At 42.1% G+C, this 17,996-nt stretch overlaps 3 protein-coding genes across 14 annotated transcripts in view; 2 read left to right on the forward strand and 1 right to left on the reverse strand.

Moving 5' to 3' along the window:
* ubr4 (ubiquitin protein ligase E3 component n-recognin 4) overlaps window positions 1–11,798 on the forward strand; it is a 62,192-nt gene extending 50,394 nt beyond the window's left edge. For all 12 annotated transcript variants that reach the window (XM_085443006.1, XM_085443009.1, XM_085443016.1 and 9 more), the window contains 15 exons: window positions 4,766–4,893; window positions 5,111–5,218; window positions 6,409–6,525; window positions 6,652–6,842; window positions 7,023–7,196; window positions 7,293–7,392; window positions 7,505–7,723; window positions 7,804–7,917; window positions 8,126–8,268; window positions 8,388–8,513; window positions 8,599–8,793; window positions 8,978–9,202; window positions 9,517–9,607; window positions 9,840–10,002; window positions 10,328–11,798. In XM_085443006.1, coding sequence (XP_085299132.1) covers window positions 4,766–4,893; window positions 5,111–5,218; window positions 6,409–6,525; window positions 6,652–6,842; window positions 7,023–7,196; window positions 7,293–7,392; window positions 7,505–7,723; window positions 7,804–7,917; window positions 8,126–8,268; window positions 8,388–8,513; window positions 8,599–8,793; window positions 8,978–9,202; window positions 9,517–9,607; window positions 9,840–10,002; window positions 10,328–10,392 — 2,159 coding nt within the window. In that variant the 3' untranslated portion in view covers window positions 10,393–11,798. The remainder of the gene's footprint in view (window positions 1–4,765; window positions 4,894–5,110; window positions 5,219–6,408; window positions 6,526–6,651; window positions 6,843–7,022; window positions 7,197–7,292; window positions 7,393–7,504; window positions 7,724–7,803; window positions 7,918–8,125; window positions 8,269–8,387; window positions 8,514–8,598; window positions 8,794–8,977; window positions 9,203–9,516; window positions 9,608–9,839; window positions 10,003–10,327) is intronic.
* Window positions 425–3,640, reverse strand: LOC146684200 (uncharacterized). The gene has a single exon (XM_085444578.1). It carries the CDS (start codon window positions 3,638–3,640, stop codon window positions 1,310–1,312), a length of 2,331 nt encoding a protein of 776 aa, XP_085300704.1. The 3' UTR covers window positions 425–1,309.
* A 1,596-nt stretch (window positions 11,799–13,394) lies between the features above and the next one.
* On the forward strand, window positions 13,395–17,261 carry LOC146684201 (transcription factor HES-5-like). The gene is made up of 2 exons (XM_085444321.1): window positions 13,395–15,973; window positions 16,091–17,261. Exons 1-2 carry the CDS (start codon window positions 15,812–15,814, stop codon window positions 16,529–16,531), a joined length of 603 nt encoding a protein of 200 aa, XP_085300447.1. The 5' UTR covers window positions 13,395–15,811; the 3' UTR covers window positions 16,532–17,261.
* Window positions 17,262–17,996: the final 735 nt, after the last annotated feature.

Raw genomic sequence — 17,996 nt, forward strand, 5'->3', positions numbered from 1 at the left:
GTTTCGTTCCACATATAGCTTTGCAAAAATTGCATAAAAAGCGCTTGCAGGAACAAAAACATAATATTCCAGAAACACGCTTCGCCGTTCCTATCAGCTGTTCGTAACACTTCCCACAGTGAAATGATGCACCTGCTGTTTTCTTTGCAAATTTGCATCATAGGATTGTTTTTTGTTTTTCCTGCAGTATATAAAAATTGCTGTATCTCCAAAATAAAACTATGAAGACACTCAAAATAAATTTCCTGTGGTGGGAAACTATTTTTTTGCAACTTTATTGTATTTAAAGTTTTGAGGGATAAACCTCTTAAATTTCTCCAAGTAGAAATATATGTAAACAAAACAAAAGCGATTTTCAATTTTTTTGTAGTTTATTGCACTTTTTTGCAATTTATGTAATTACTATGGACTTAATGCATACATATTGTTACGTTCTGGTCCCGGCAAGTAAATAAACGTAACAAATAGTTTGCCCCACTCACTTCCCACCCACGCACAAACCCCAACAACGACACCTTTTTTAAGTATTTAAGCAGCCATTTATTTTCATCAGCAGTGAGCAATGCCAAAACAATAAACAAAACTCCCTATAAAACAATCCCTAGTCTTCCCTACACCAAAATAAAAAGAAGCCAAAACAAAAGACAAGTCACTTACCTAACTATCTAACGAAAAACAGGAGAAAACTTGTTCAACAAAAGAAAACGGCTTCTCACGCCTACTAGGCTGCGACAGTGAAAGTTATACAGCAAAGGAACAAAAAAGTGACCGCCACTGGTTAACTTATTTACAATTATTTACATGGCAAGGCTAGAGGTACACGTGAATACTCCAGCCTGCACTACAATGACACAACACACAACTCCGTGACCGAGTCAACGGGGTTCCAAACAGCACTCCCAGGTGACTGTCATCCGGACGTTAAGTACTGGAGGTGGTCCATCAATTATCCAGTCGGAAGGTGTGTAGAGACTCCACCCAGATACCTAGCAGCCACGCCCAGGTGTCCACCTCCTAGGAGAGAAAAAAGGGAAAATACCGCCACCATCCTCCGGTGGGAGGCACAACACCAACAAACACATCACTGGGTCATAACAGTTTCCCCCACCCAAAAAAAATCAAACATCCAACCCCACACAAAGATGTTTGATTTACGACCTAGAGAGGGCATCAGCCATAACATTCTCTAAGCTCTTATATATCGGATCTCAATGTTGAAATCCTGTAGGAGTAAGGACCAACGCATGAGGCGCTGGTTGCTGTTTTAGAAATGTTCTAGAAAAGAAACAGACTGGGTGGTCAATGCCATTCATCCTCCTGCACGAGCACTGCACCCGCCCCCAAAACACTGGCGTCCACCTCTGAATCCTTGGCCCCTCAGGAACCGCCCAGGGACACCAAAAGTCTCCAGATTGCGCTTTCGCTCCTCTGCCCACGTCAGTCTGAGCCCATTATCAGATGAGATGTTGTCAAAGAAAAACTTTGCTTTGTCGTAGTAGCACTTTGGACCAAAATGATCCTCCCCTGAACTCAGCTGCAACCCCTCCTTTTCCCTTCCCTCAGAATTCCCATCTTTTAGATTCAGCCCCTCCTGTAACTTCTTCTCAAGCGCCTCCTTAATGAATTGCGCGTTGGAGGAATCAAAATCAAAGTCTGTGTCAAATTTAAGGGTGGGAGATGGAGCATTAGCCACCATCAGCTGGCCTCTTCTGCGGTCCCTATGCCGTCGAGGTCCTTGTCTTTTTCTAGCAGGTGGCCTGGTTTCAGCATTTTGCTGCTGACTGTCCTGAAAAGTGAATCTACTTGGGTCTGATTGCATGGTGGCTTCAGCGACCCTTGTGGTTTGAATATTTGTTCTTCTCGTCCCCTTGGGCTGCCTCCTATTCTGCTGCTGCTGTTGCTGGGATCCACTCGCACCTCTCCTCTGCCTAAATGTCTTTACACTGACGGTTTGAACAGCTTTTGATGTGGCACGATCGAAACCACTGTTATCTGTAAGTGGTATATCGACTACTTCTGGCGACGGAAAAACTGTGCCGCCAGCTAGATCGTTTCCCAAGATGATGTCAATACCTGCAACCGGTAACTGGGGTCGCACCCCAAGCTTAACCTCACCAGACAAAAACTGAGACGAAAGCTGCACCAAGTGTAAAGGAACCCGTATTACACACATCCTAACTCCCCAGGCTAACACATCCGCCCCACAACAGGATTGAGCTGAAAACGGTAAGACCCCCTCACGAATGAGCGACTGTTTCGCACCAGTGTCTCGCAAAATACTGACAGGAGTCCGCCGATCTTCTCCTATCAAGGAAACAAAGCCGTTTGACACAAACGGCTTAAACTCCTTATCTACTTTATCATTTTCGGGTGCCATCACCTCCCCCCAAGTAGGAGAGTTTGTCTGTAGAAGGTTTATTGGGGAAGGAGATGTACCCTCCCTGGTCATTTCTTTTCTCTTCAGAGCAGGGCAAACCGCAATAAGGTGTCCCTGCTCATGGCAAAAAAAACACACGCGGTTCTCAACGGATGAGGAGATGGCACGGCGGGTGCCCCTTGGAGACCATCGGGGCGGGCCACCGGAAGACGGAAAACTGTGAGCAGGAGCCGAAAACACCACTTTATGTGTCAACACAAACTCATCAGCCCGTATAGCAGCAGCGGCGAGAGTCGTAACCTTCTGTTCGTTTAAGTAGGTTACCACAGTGTCTGGTAGTTGATTTTTAAACTCTTCTAACGTCACCAACTCACGCAGGTCTTCCAAGGTTTTTACTTCTGTAGCATGACACCACTTATCAAACAGAGTTTTCTTTTCTCTGGCAAACTCCACATAGGTCTGGTTGGCGGATTTTTTCCCATTCCTAAATCTCTGCCTGTAAGCCTCTGGCACAAGCTCGTAAGCACGCAGGACAGCAGCCTTCACCATATCATAGTCAAAACTGTCCTCCAGAGAAAGAGCGGTGCACACCTCTTGAGCTTTCCCCACCAATCTACATTGGAGTAGAAGAGACCACACATCTTTTGGCCAGTGCAGCGCACCTGCGATACGCTCAAACACTGTGAAATACGAATCCACCTCAGTTTCCCGAAACGCCGGCACCATTTTGATGTGTTTACTCGCATCAAAGCCACCACCTGGCATCAAGGCCGGTGGCTGCGGAGATGGCGACTGCGGGGATGATGACTCCGGGGAGGGTACCTGCGGGGATGGTGACTGCGGGGCTAACCGAGGTACAGGAGGACTGGCAGACACAGAGGCTCCCCTCTCCACCTCCATAGCCCTGATCCTCAAGTGCATAGCGTCCACCTCCAACTGCTGTTTCTTTAGCTCCACCTCCTTAATGCGCAGCGTTACCCGCAGCTCCTCCACAGAAGGGCTAGGTGGAAAAGGGAGATTTTTCAGTGGGGCAGAAACACCAGCAACAGCCCCCAGCTCAACCCCCCCTGCAGGACCCGGCTCACCAAACAACCCCCTGTCCGTCAACTGGACACACAGGAGCTCCCTAAGCTCTTTCTTCTTCGCAGTCAACGGCACAGTCACATCAAAGAAATCAGCAATAAGCAAGAGGTCAGCCTTTTTACACCTACCCAACGTCTCTGCAGACGGGCTCAGAGTGAATTCCTCCAACTTAAACTCCATCCTAACACACACACCCCCCCCACACAAGAAAAAACCGCCAACCAAGAAAACAAGCCACAAAAAGAACACAAAAGAGACGAGCCCCCAATATGTTACGTTCTGGTCCCGGCAAGTAAATAAACGTAACAAATAGTTTGCCCCACTCACTTCCCACCCACGCACAAACCCCAACAACGACACCTTTTTTAAGTATTTAAGCAGCCATTTATTTTCATCAGCAGTGAGCAATGCCAAAACAATAAACAAAACTCCCTATAAAACAATCCCTAGTCTTCCCTACACCAAAATAAAAAGAAGCCAAAACAAAAGACAAGTCACTTACCTAACTATCTAACGAAAAACAGGAGAAAACTTGTTCAACAAAAGAAAACGGCTTCTCACGCCTACTAGGCTGCGACAGTGAAAGTTATACAGCAAAGGAACAAAAAAGTGACCGCCACTGGTTAACTTATTTACAATTATTTACATGGCAAGGCTAGAGGTACACGTGAATACTCCAGCCTGCACTACAATGACACAACACACAACTCCGTGACCGAGTCAACGGGGTTCCAAACAGCACTCCCAGGTGACTGTCATCCGGACGTTAAGTACTGGAGGTGGTCCATCAATTATCCAGTCGGAAGGTGTGTAGAGACTCCACCCAGATACCTAGCAGCCACGCCCAGGTGTCCACCTCCTAGGAGAGAAAAAAGGGAAAATACCGCCACCATCCTCCGGTGGGAGGCACAACACCAACAAACACATCACTGGGTCATAACAATATTATTAAAATATGGGCTATAACAGTTGTATTGATGTATAGCAACTTGAAATGCTCCCACAAATGGCACTACAACATGTAAAAAAATATATATATATAAGCTCTGGTGGACTTGGTTCTATGGTAGGTCTTAAAGGGTTAAATAAATATCGTCAAATAATCGTGATCTCAATTTCAGTGAAAATAATCGTGATTATCATTTTTGCCATAATCGAGCAGCCCTAGGGTCAAGCTTGTTCTCGTTTATGTGACATCTACCAGGTTTTGCCCTTAATATAATTATTGCTGTATGTATTCTTGGCCATCATATGTACCTGTATGCACAGAATGAGATGCAAATGTTTTAATTGACCTCGTTACAGATGAGGAGGAGGATGATGAAGAAGTGTACAAGATGGCAGGAGTGATGGCACAGTGTGGAGGACTCGAGTGTATGCTCAACCGGCTGTCTGGAATCAAAGACTTTAAACAAGGAAGACATCTGCTCACCGTAAGACAGTATTTTTGTGTCAGAAAGCGTTTTGAAATAATACCATTCTTTATTCTCCAGTCATCAATGTAAACTGTAATTTATTTGTAATTTTGAATTCTTCTTTGAATTAGTAAAAACGAATGCTGGTTATCTAGAATATATATGTCATTATTATTTAGAATTAAATTCATATAGTGCCCTAAATTAGAATTAAAACTTTTTTTTTCTCCCCCAGGTTTTGCTGAAGTTGTTCAGTTACTGTGTGAAAGTGAAGATCAATAGGCAACAGCTTGTCAAACCAGAGATGAACACACTCAATGTCATGCTGGGAACTCTAAACTTGGTGAGTCTTATGCTGATTGTTGTGATTCAGTTTCTAGATTGTATTTTTGTGTGTGTGTGTGTGTGTGTGTGTGTGTGTGTGCGCACACACACACACACACACACACACACACACACTTTGGTGTCACGGTTCGATATTTTTTCGATACAAAAAATGTTCATGCCTTTTTTAATTTATAATTTTAATAAATGACAAATGTATATTTTAACTCAAAAGTACAGTTTTTAAATTTAATGTTGCCAAAACAACAAAATAATAAAAAATAATTAAATCTATCTGATTGAGAAATCACTCATCTTTGTAAAAGAGTTTATTACAGAGAAATGGCTCTTTCCAAAATAAAAGCTATACTATACGCTTCTTCTGGGCTATATTCTCAGCAGCATATTAAACATATCAGGTCCCCATAAGGAGAATCATGTGCTAACGGCTGTCTAAATGATTTGGGTAAAGTTTGCGTGCTTGTTGTTTTTGTCTGCTTCCACTTGTCTTTGCACGAGGATGATGTCGGCGTAAATGTGCAGTCATATTCGTTGTGTTCCCACTAGTGCTGTCAGCGTTAATCTCGTTGAAATGACCTTAACGCCACAACACGGCAGATCTCCGTTAACGAGTTACCGCGGATCGCCCTGTGTGTGGGGCTGGATGGCATCAACACGTTAACAAGCTAACTGTGCTAACGCGCTAGTTCCCACCAATTGAGCATTGCGTGGCACATCCGACATACTGTTTTACTTTTGTCCATGACGCGCTTACCATCAGGGTCATACTTCACATGAAAACCAAACTAGTTCCAAACGCCAGATCTGAATGAGGGTGGGGGAGGTTCAAATTCGGCTAGCGTTGAGGCAGTTGCCATGTTGCAACGAGCTTAACTTTTGTCTTGCTAGCTTGCGCTGCGCTCAGTGGATCTGCGCTCGACAGTGCAGCCTAGGCAGAGTAGTCAAACGCAGATCTACTGAGCGCTCAACACAGACAGCATCATCAGAAGAAAAGTTGATAAAATAAATAAAAAATTTTGTATTGTTCGATACATATGCGTACTGAACCTAAAGCACTGTATCGAATGGTTCAATATCGATACAAGTATTGTTGCACCCCTAATATATAGATATAGATATATAGATGGAGAGATGGAGATGGATAGAGAGAGAGAGGGAAATATTTTTTTTATGTTATTTTTCCTTCAGGCCTTAGTGGCAGAACAAGAGAGTAAGGATAGTGGTGGAGCCTCTATAGCAGAGCAAGTCCTGAGCATCATGGAGATCATTCTGGATGAGGCCAATGCTGAGATTTCAGAGGACAAGGTAACAATCTGAAGCTAATTTTATCTTCTGCTACAATCATAAAATCATACCCTCAAAAAGACCTTTTAATTCCGTTTTTGTGTTTTGTTTAGTTTTTTTAATTAGAAACTGTCTTGTCCTTTGCAGGGTAACCTTCTCCTTACAGGAGACAAGGATCAGCTTGTCATGTTGTTAGACCAGATCAACACCCTGTTTGTGCGCTCCAACCCCAGCGTGCTCCAGGGTCTTCTGCGCATTATTCCATACCTGTCTTTTGGCGAACTAGAGAAGATGAGGATTCTGGTGGAACGCTTCAAACCGTGTTGCAACTTTGACAAGTGAGCACTCAGCTTTTACTTACTAATAAGCACATGAAGACTTTAAAGGGGCTATTATTTTACATTTTAATGGATAAATCGGGCTAATCTTTGTAGGAGAACCATGCTCCTATGAGCACTTTTATAGTTAATTTAGTGAAATTGACTCTTATTTTTGTGTTTGTGTTGTGTTTCTTTAAGGTACGACGAGGAGCATAGTGCTGATGACAAAGTGTTTTTGGACTGCTTCTGTAAAATCGCTGCTGGAATCAAAAATAACAGCAACGGCCATCAACTGAAAGATCTTATTCTGCAAATAGGAATCACACAGAGTGCACTGGACTACATGAAGAAGCATATCCCAAATGCCAAAAAGTAGGTCTCTTGTAGGTAAATATTTTGTATACAAGTACAAATGCAAGATTTTTTGTTTTTGAACCTCTTTTTTGTTTTTCTGAAATCTCTCATCAGTCTGGATGCGGATGTTTGGAAGAAATTCCTCTCTAGACCTGCTCTACCCTTTATTCTCAGACTTCTCCGTGGTTTGGCTACCCAGCATCCCCCCACACAGGTACAGAATGCTTTGAATATTAGACTAAACTGGAGTCTACTCAGACAGTTCTTTTTGTAAACACATGAACCTGTCTCCCTAATATAGCTGAGTGTCATCATCTTTTGTCTAGGTGCTCATAGGCACAGATTCGATAACAAACTTGCACAAGCTGGAGCAGGTATCCAGTGATGAAGGCATAGGAACTCTAGCAGAGAACCTTCTAGAGGCTCTGAGGGAACACAGTGACGTCAACTTGAAGATTGAAGCAGCCCGCAGAGAAACCAGAGCTGAGAAAAAGCGTATGGCTATGGCTATGAGGCAGAAGGCTCTGGGAACTCTTGGCATGACGGTATTTTTTATTTTTTTTTTATTACCACAGACTTGAATTGAAATGTGGATTTTATTGTAAGCTTTATGTTTGTCTTTCAGACCAATGAAAAGGGGCAGGTGGTGACAAAGACTTCACTCTTGAAGCAAATGGAAGAGCTGATAGAGGAACCAGGCTTGACCTGCTGTATCTGTAGAGAAGGTTACAAGTTCCAGGTATAAAAGCACATACAGGATTGAGGGAAGTTTGACATTATTTAACACTGAAGACATCTGGTTTTGGAATCCTATTTAAAGTATCAGTAGCCAAATTGTAGATAATTAAAATGACACTCTTATCAGTCTGATTTGCTGGTTTTCTTGGCATGCTGAAATTTGTTGTTGTTTTCAGTTCTCATTTTCATTCTGGTTTCTCTTTCACTAGCCAACCAAAGTCCTGGGTATTTACACTTTCACAAAGCGTGTAGCCTTGGAGGAATTTGAAAACAAGCCTCGCAAGCAGCAGGGTTACAGCACTGTGTCGCACTTTAACATAGTCCACTATGACTGCCATCTGGCAGCAGTCAGGTAGCTACAAACACCAGCATTTACTCTGTGGTGATGTTTAGAGTACTCCTTACATTCTTTCTGCAGCCCCACTTTTCATTTTTTTTGTAATACATGCCTGTTATTTTTACTTATTTTAGGCTGGCTCGTGGGCGAGAGGAATGGGACAGTGCTGCTCTCCAGAATGCTAACACCAAGTGCAATGGTCTGCTTCCTGTGTGGGGGCCACATGTGCCAGAATCAGCTTTTGCTACATGCCTAGCAAGGTTAAAAGAAAAAATCAGCATAAATTAGAGAGAACATTTTCTTCATGTGGCACAATTTCTTCAACCAAACTCTTTTACTGCACAGGCACAACACATATCTTCAGGAGTGCACAGGCCAGCGAGAGCCCACATACCAACTCAACATCCACGATACCAAACTGCTGTTCCTCCGCTTTGCTACTGAGCAGTCATTCAGCGTGGACACAGGAGGTGGAGGTCGGGAGAGCAACATCCACCTCATCCCCTATATCATCCACACTGTTCTCTATGTCCTCAACACGTATGTACATTTTTGATGTGCACAGAAAACACTTGCTGACATTTACTCAATATTGATGCTGAGGTGATACATGTGTGGGACTGTTGAGGCTTAAAATAAAACACAAATCCAAAGTTTGATTTTACAGCTCATAGTTCTCATTCCCATCTCACCTTATTTCACTTTGCAAATTCTGTCACTGTAGTACAAGGGCTACGTCCCGAGAGGAGAAGAACCTGCAGAGTTTCCAGGAGCAACCATGTGAGAAATGGGTTGAAAGCTCATATGAAGTTGAAGGGCCCCACTATTACACCATCCTGGCCATGCACATCATGCCACCCGAACGGTGGAGAAGTTCTCGTCTGTACTTCCTGCGGAGACTTCTGGGCACTGCGCATGCCCGTAAAGTCTCGGCAGCCTGTGCAAACAAGTATGAGACCTTTCCTTTCCTGTCTCCATTTGTTTTACACTCAATGCAGGGCACCTTTGTCTGTGATATTAATTAAATCCTTCAAGCAGGGAGCAGGTTCAGTACCAAATTATTAATTTGTTTGCCAATAATTCCAACAGGAAACTTTTACACTAGTGTAATTTTATTTTGAATACATCTAAGACATGTGAGTATTGACCAGTGAAGCAGGTCAGAGTTATAAATTTAAAAAGAAAAAGGAATAACCATTGAATGTTGTGTCCATTATTTATCTCAGAAGGTCTTCATCCACATCTTCTCTTATCTATTCTCAGGCTCACAGATAAAACACCAAAGGAATATGCAGTGTATCGCTCACCTCTTCTTTTCTGGGGCCTGGTGGACCTGGTCTACGACATGTTCAGGGTAAAGTATTTTGCCTGTCGATACTGTAAAACGATGGTATTATGCTCTTTCAATTTTGGGGATGCTTTGTAAAAATAGGAGTCATTACCTGTAAATACAGAATTCAGAATGTTGTTTGTTTGTTTGGGGGGTGGGTGTTTAGGGACATTTTCAATCTAATGGGAACATTGACATTAGACAAATAGATAATATACTGTAATTCCCTCTTCTGCTCTTGATTTTGTTTTTACAGAAGGTACCAACCAGCAACACAGAGGGCGGCTGGTCCTTCTCACTGGCAGAATATGTCCGTCACAATGACATGCCCATCTATGAGGCCTCCGAGCGTGTGCTCAGGGCTTTCCAGGATGAACTCATGCCCGCTGAATCCCTGTCAGAGTTCTTTGATGTTGTAGGTCAGTATGCACACACACACACCTATGTTTCTGGCTGATACTATTCTGATACTACTTCTTTTTAGACAAAATAAATCATCTCAGGTAGAGAAAGCCCACAAAAAAGAACGTTTTGGTAGTGAAATTTCAGTGAAATCCATCTCAAATAAATGCCGTCAGTGAATAAGAGGATTTGCATTATTCAGTGCAGAAGTATAAACAAGCTTCACAGTTTATTTTCGTCTTCTCTTGTGCCATTTTTCTTTTAATTTACGACACTTCTTTTCTGGTGTGAATAATAAACTGTGGTGTTGGTCGAATGTTACTATTAAACTTTGTTTTTCAGGTCTCCTCTCTGAAATTCCAGACCCGGACCTCTTCCTGCAGGATTTGTTGAACTCTTTGCCCTAATGGCCAACCTCAAACCACAACCCCTCAAACACAAAACGCCCCTGCAATTATCATCTGGACACCTACCAGCTGAACAAAAATTTACTTTTTACACACTGATATTCACACAGTGTATACACCACGCTTCCTACTTAACTCCCACTCCCATATGACATCTTCAAATGATCTTTAAGCAGAAACTATGTGTAGTTTAAAAAAAACAAAGAAAAAGAGAAAAGATCCATCTCTGTAAAGTTTAACACAGAAACACCATGCTGTCAAAGGTTGGGGAGGGCACACAAAACAGAATTTACACTTTGATTCAAACTCTTTCAGACTAGAGTTGAGATCACAACTTGTTTTGTTTCAGGAAGCTTGAGGGAAAAATGAAGCAGGGCTCTGCCGACCACCCAGCCACAACCATTCACATCTGTCACCATCAAGGCATCTGTCTCTTTATGATGCCATAGATGATCAAAAAAAGGCCAGCTGAATTTAATGATTCATGTGAAAAGAAGAAATAATAGTTTTTTTTGTTGATGGGAACAGCCTACGAATTCTGTTTTGTTGTGATCCTATCTTTTGGCTTTAAACTCCTCCCCCTCTCTTTGGGGTACAATAACTAAAATGTTTTGGGTATTTGACCCACCACCTATGAAGAGCGGCATTTGATTTTAACTCCTTTTCCTTTTTTTTGTTTTTTTTTTCTTTCCATTTTTGTTGTGCTTTAAGGTTTTTTTTGGTAAGGGTTTTTTAAAATGGCAGAAGGTTTCACTGTCACATGGTTGCAAGCTAACCTGTCCTTTTCTTCTGGGCTTTTGCTGTTTGATCTTCATGTAGAGTCTAACTGGAATTTGAGTGACGGACAGGGAAACAAAAAAGCAGTTTGGTTTTATTTTTTTCTTGTATCGACCTTGGAAGCAAAGAGGGGGAAAGAACAATGAAGTGTTTTATTTTCTTCCACAAAGCTATGCCTTGGTGATGAAGTAAACTTTGGATTGATGAAAACATTTCCATCTGTTGCAATGAAACACCAGACTTGTCTAAATGAATAATAAACATAGACCTACATTATATCCTTTACACTTTTTCTCTTTTGACTAATTATTTTTTTCCCTCTTGAGCCTCTCTGCACTCTTTAATTTAGGTTTTGGTTTTCCTCAGAATTTCTGGAAACACACACGTCAGTTTCCAGAACAGATTTCTGGAAAGCAAAGTCTCACTTTTACCCTCAACAGTTGAGCAAACTTTGAACTTACAGTTATTACAGAACCCTTGTACTCAAGAGTTGAATGCATGGTGTGGAGTTCACCCAGTTTCTCGTCAATTCACCTATTCCCGCTGCTATACGATGTTTAACTGTTGCTGAATGTCTGCTTTTTGAATTTAGCCTATGATTAATAAAGCCGTAATAATTCCAAATCTGATTCAGGGTAACCTCTTCTGTTCCGGCTGGTTTCTAGATTTGGGGGGAAAAAATATTAAAACCTGCACCTTTGTTTCCTTTAATCTTTTGACAGTGCTCATAACACTGCTGTCTGTAAACATGCACAGAATACAAATGAACTCTAAATAATGTGGAAAGTGTAGTTTAAATTGGATCTCATATCTATTGGATTGATTTAGTCTTTGACGTTTTCATTAAAATTAATTTCTTCACATTTTGCTTCAAAGGCGACATTTTCTTAGAACTTCTTTAGGTGGTCTTGAGAAATAGTTCCCCAGGCTCTCTGAAGGTCTGGATCCTGGATGCTTCGAGAAGCCTGGAGAGCTGTTCCTGAAGACTACTTAAAGTATATCACAAGAATGCTCCCTAATAGTTTAGACGAAGAATAGGAAGACTGTTACAACTGCACTGTTTTTCCTCTTTATATATTTGCACATTTCAACTAACTGCTGCACCTACTTCCAAGTTTTTCAAGCATAATGTAAAGAAATGAAGGGTGGCTAGAGACCTTTTGCGCAGCACTTTACATCAATCAGTATACTTTTCATTAAAAATGCAGGCATGTGCGTAGTGGTGTAAGATGGTAAGTCCCCAGTCTGATTACTTCCTCTTTTCATGCACAGAGGGTTAAAACTCCAGAAATGTATTTAAGAACACTTTTATAAAAGTTTGCAGCTTTAAAGCAGAGCTCTGAGAATTTATGGTTGAATAATTGTGGATCACATGTGAAGTGTTGTTGCATTAATGCACACTAGAGGGTGACATTGATTATGACACTAAAGTGCACGATATGGAAGTCGAACCTTTCGGGGCTCAACACAGAATCATAATTTAATCATTTACATTTTGAAAGTGCCGGAGCAAACAAAATAAAGAAATGTATATATTTAATCCATTTTTTTAGAAAACAAAACAAGCAGCACATGATGGGAAAACATGTCATTTTACTTAAAATTGCACAGGAAAGCACATTGCACTTTTCACTTATGGCTTTCAGCAACAAATTTTATACGTGACTGACAATATCTTAAACATTTACAAAATATGCATTGGCATAAAATTAACTTTTACCCTTTATACAAAGGAATATGACTTTCAGTTTAATAAAACTGTAATAACATGATCTTAAAGTTCTAAGAAGTACTTAGATTTAAGGCATAACATGCACAGTTCTAGGGCCTGTGCAATGACCAATAGGATCACGGTGCAGGTAGTCACAGTTAATGAGAACTCCCATCTTTTCCACCATTTGTGCTTAAGAAGACATTTGGAGAAAAAAGTTTATAAAAATGCCTAGATTTTGTTTTCCTCTTCGTATTTCAACCCTCTTTCGGTGCACTTCTTACTGGCAACACAAAGGCGACACATCCTCAGAAGGTGAGGGGAACAGCCTCATGGCCTCTCTGGAGGATTTGGTGTAGCCATTATGGAAAATGAAGGCCTTCTTCACTGTGAAAAAGGAGACAGTCTTGTCCCACACGTCAGAGCTGCTCATTCCAGTGCTTAGATGGCTCTCTAACGTGGAGCGGAGCCTCACTGCTCTGTCTGTGCACTTCCTTTCCAAAATCATCATCTTACACAGGCTGTGGAAGGAGATGGAGAAACATCAAATTAATGGTAGATGCAGAGAATTGGGTTGTTTCCAGGAGAAAATACCAGCATGCTTAAATATTGACGGCACATGTAGAAATGGTTTTGGTAACATTCATTCAACATTAAAAAAAAAAAAAAAGGAAAAACTTTCAATCACTTTTGAGTCAAATTCACAGATAGTGGAAGAAACATTGCTGTGATGCCTGTTCAAAACTAGGATCAAGCCTAGGATGATCTACAATGAAGTTTCTTGTATTCGAGCTTACGTTGTGTGTTGATCCCTCATGGCGAATATGCAGTCGGATGGCGTCCCGTGAGTCCAGGCCCGTGTGGGTTACAAGAAAACGTTCAGGGTTATGATTTTACCCACAGAGACCTCCCTCATTTATATACTTATGCCAACTTTCCCACTGATTTAATGTGATGTTGGTTCTCACAGTGTTTGGCCAATCACAAAGCAGCATTATGACAATAGGATGTGAATGAATTAGTTGAATTCATTGGGGTACAATGGCCCCAATCCAAACAAACAGGTGGGAGGGGCCCATTGCTTGCCCCTTGTTGAGGGAGATTTCCTTGTTATTGTATCCACTGGGATGATATGTGGTGGGAACGTGGAGGACAACATCTGTCTGAGGACGTTCTTCCTGGAGGAGAAAGTCGTCCATTGGTGGGCAGAGTTTCCAGATAGGCAACCTAAATATTTAGATACATTTTTGGAAATGTGATCTATGTGAGGGCAACAAAAAGCATCATCACAGACTGGATCTGCATCTAAGTGTTGTTAGTACCTGTTATATTAGTCTTTAATATAGAATAATCCCTTTTCTGTTGCAACAAGCTGAGAAAGTGAAGTGGTTTTCACTTTTTTCTCAATTTCTTAAACTTTTCGTGTCAAACAGTGTAAGAGTTTTGCACCTTTTTATTCACAGATTCTTAAAAAAAGTTCATCATCCTATCCAGAAAGTTTCCCACCCTCCACACACACACTCCCTATTCTTCTTATTTAACTTTCTGTCTCTATTTCAGCCTCTCCAATTCTCACGGTAAACATCTCCCGCGCTTGATCGGCCGACAATGGCATACAATCCATCCAGATGGTGTGCCTGGAAGCCCTGTTGACAGCCCTGTTTTCCTGGGTGTGTGCGTGCATGTGTTGTTAGTGGGGCTTGAAGGGGGGGTTGGTCACTCAATCTTTGTGCAATGGGGCACACTTCCTTTGTGCAGGCGGCCTCAGAGTCATTAAACACTGAAGTGTGGGAAGCCTGGGACCACAGCGGCTCCCACGTTCCACACAGGCAGGAAGGGAGCGTGTGACTGAGACGTGGCCAGCGGCATGCAGGTCAGCCAGCTGTGTGGGTGTGTGAGTGTGTGTGTGGGGTAGGGAAAGTGAATGAGAGTGTGGCTGTCTGCATGAGTTTGTGGGGGGTTGCCTGATGTGTCAGCATGTGCTGGGAGCGTGAAAGCTTAAAGCTGAAGCACTTTACAATTCACACACAGCTCTAATCACGTTCATCAGATTAAAGCTGACAAACTGATAACCAAACGTGTCGCTAATGAGTTATAACAGGCAAATTTTGAATGGCAGTACTTTTTTGTAACTGAGAGAGTACACTTTGCATCAGCTCTACAGTCTTTAGATGTCACACAAATCTCTATGAAAATGCTTGAGATTGGTGAACGTAATGAAAATTAGCTGCGATTAATCACTAATACTTCAGCTTCATCAGGGCTGGATATTGTGAGAGTAATTTGGTCAGATTATACAGCTGTCTCTCAAGAATTGTACTAAACCTTGAATGAGGAAACACCTTATAAACATATAACAGTTTAATCAGATTATCTGAAAAAAGGGTTAAATATTCATAGTCTAAATATTCTCTTTTCTTTTTCAGCTGAATAGGTTTGAGTTGCAAATCTGTTGCTTTCTTTCTCTTTGAATCTTTGAGGAACCTCAACCTGTTGCACAGCTCTGAAAGTCTGCCATTTCACACTGGTGGAAGTGGCTGCATGTTGGTCTTTCTCTAATGCTTGGCCCTCTGTAACACCCACGTGTGCCTGGTGGCAGAGGCACTTTGTCTTCAATTACGTGGCGGTGAAGATGACATGAGACAGCGGCATGCTTCCCTCTGGGGTCACCACTTTCCCATATCAGCACAAGCACCGGGTCAGTCTCCCATCTACCCCCACTCAGCCCCCCTCCCTCTGCCCACTCCACCCCGGGCTTTCTCTTGCAGTCTATTCCTCCACCTGCTCCCCAGAGACACACTCATTGTCCCCACGGCTATAAACACTTCATTGAGCATGTGGCAGCCCTGCTTTCCTCAAAGCCCTTCCCAGCACTCCCATTGGCCCGGGGACTGTGAGAAACTCCATCAAGCCTAAGACTCACACATTCATATGGAGATTTGGGTGTATAAATACAGGGCAGTGGCAGAGGAGAGGAGAACGCAGCTCAGATCCAACCAGCTCTTCAATCCGAGTAGAGACCCTGACTCCACAGCAATGGCTCCCTCTGTTTTTGGACAAGCAAACAAGGAACACCTGACCCCTGCTCACAAGGTAAATACTTTTTTCAGAAAAGTCTCATAACTGGATTTGTGTTGGTACAAATAATTCAATTAAAAGCAATGTTCAATTTGATTAAAATACCTTTTTTTTTCTCCTTCTTTTCTTCAGCTGAGAAAGCCAATGGTAGAGAAACTACGCAGAGACCGCATCAACACCAGCATCGAGCAGCTGAAATCCCTGCTGGGGCCCGAGTTCCTCAGGCAGCAGCCTGACTCCAAGCAGGAGAAGGCTGACATCCTGGAGATGGCTGTGTCATATCTGAGAAACTGGCACCAGCAGCAGAAGCAGGCCGGCTTGACCTCTAGCCCGATGGTGGCTAGCGACGGTTACTCCCACTGCGTGCAGGAGGCTGTCAGCTTCCTGTCCCACTGCCAGGTCCAGACTCAAGCCCACAGGCTGCTACTCAGCCACTTTCACGGCCTGCAGGCGTCCAGCAGGACCAGTCACAGTCCCTGCAACCTCCCCTCCCCTCCTGGCTCCCCACTCCATCAGGTCAGCTCCAGCAAGGGCGTAAGCCAGGTCAGCTGTGCTCTGTGGAGGCCCTGGTAACATGGAGGCGGGATCACCTGTGAACCGAGAGAGAACTACGTCTGTGAACGTCATGGACAGAGAGTTAAGGACTTATAGAGAAGTCTGCTTTCTTCTGCTTTAGCAGAAGATTCAATACTGTCAAGTGTTTTATTTTGTGGTGAAATCAGCACGATGTGCCGGTACCCCTTTGGAAGGACTGAAATGATTTAGTGTATTATATATGATACACGCTTTATTATTTGGAGTGCTCATTCTGTGAATGTGTTAATTGTCCCTGTGGGAAAACTGCTCCTGACTTTTTGTTTGTTTTGCAAACATCATTGAATTATATTAACCACGTTGGTTTGAAACTATTTAAGTGTCCGAGACACTGATCGATGTGTTTACTGTTTGTCCCTGATGCTGAGTGTCACTGATTGACGTGTTTCATCAGTTTGCTGTTGATGAATCAAAAACAAGCCATAGAGAGATCCCATGGATCCATCTGTACTGTAAATCTTATAACGATTATACTTTGTTCTATTTGTAACCATCATTTGGCCTGTGTATGAAGGATACTGATACTGTAACCATTACCTGTCCACTTGTAATGTTCATAATGGATTTTTAAAATCTTCATAACAATGCCTTTTATAAAGGCCTTTTGCGCTGATATCAATCTTTGTAAAAAAGAATCTGATTTATTGCTTCCTTGAGGAGTTTGATATTGAAAAAAAATAAATGAGAAACTTCTGATGAAGTTCTGCAAATATAAGTAATCGCAATGTGCTTTCTTTTAAAGAAAACTACAGTGCTAAATATGTCTTGACTTATTACTGATTGATTCATTTCTGTACACCAGAGTGAGAGACAGAGAAGGGAGCTGGTGGAGTGGGGGACTAAAAACTTAAATCCAGTCAGAACTGACAGCAGCTTTAGTTCAGTGTAAGAATTGAGCTCTGGTTCTTGTAAAGATTCATTAGGTTAGTGCTAAATATTTGGTGGTTTGATCACCATTTATGCATCTATGGCTCCAGTAATTAGTCACTTACATCACTACAAACCTTCTAAACATTGTAAAGACTTAGGAAATGGGGAAAATAAAATGGCGATATAACAGAAACTCCAACTAGACGCAAGTTTTCACCATTTAAAGAGTGATGCCGATTAAAATGTACAAGTCTGTCTTTTTTTCTTGCCATAGTGCCAGGTGTATAATACATCTGTTTGCACAGGTCTGGTGGAGCTGAATGGTGGCACTCTACAAGTGCTTAAATTAAATTATAATTCTTACAAAATGACTACATTTTCAAGTCAGTTTAAGTGACAGTAATTTGAGCAGAATGCAACTAAAGAGTTTGAATCGTTAATGTTAATTTACTGATTCAGGAGAGTGTCTTGTTTAGCTAAATTTTGATTTGAGATTTACCACAGGTATCATTAACATGTCATCTTATCCGACCTGGTAATCATCAACAGGTGCTTAAAAAAAATCAAAAATCAG

This window comes from Copadichromis virginalis, linkage group LG20, assembly GCF_057382275.1.
Source record: "Copadichromis virginalis isolate Kocher_CV1m ecotype Utaka linkage group LG20, C_Virginalis_male_GT1.1, whole genome shotgun sequence".
NCBI lineage: Eukaryota > Metazoa > Chordata > Actinopteri > Cichliformes > Cichlidae > Copadichromis > Copadichromis virginalis.

Excerpts from the sequence above, each read along its gene's own strand:
- LOC146684200 (XM_085444578.1), bottom strand. The coding sequence starts at position 3,640 with ATGGAGTTTAAGTTGGAGGAATTCACTCTGAGCCCGTCTGCAGAGACG.
- LOC146684201 (XM_085444321.1), top strand. The coding sequence starts at position 15,812 with ATGGAGATTTGGGTGTATAAATACAGGGCAGTGGCAGAGGAGAGGAGA. Across the intron at positions 15,974-16,090 it reads ACCTGACCCCTGCTCACAAG|CTGAGAAAGCCAATGGTAGA; the intron begins GTAAATACTTTT and ends TCTTTTCTTCAG.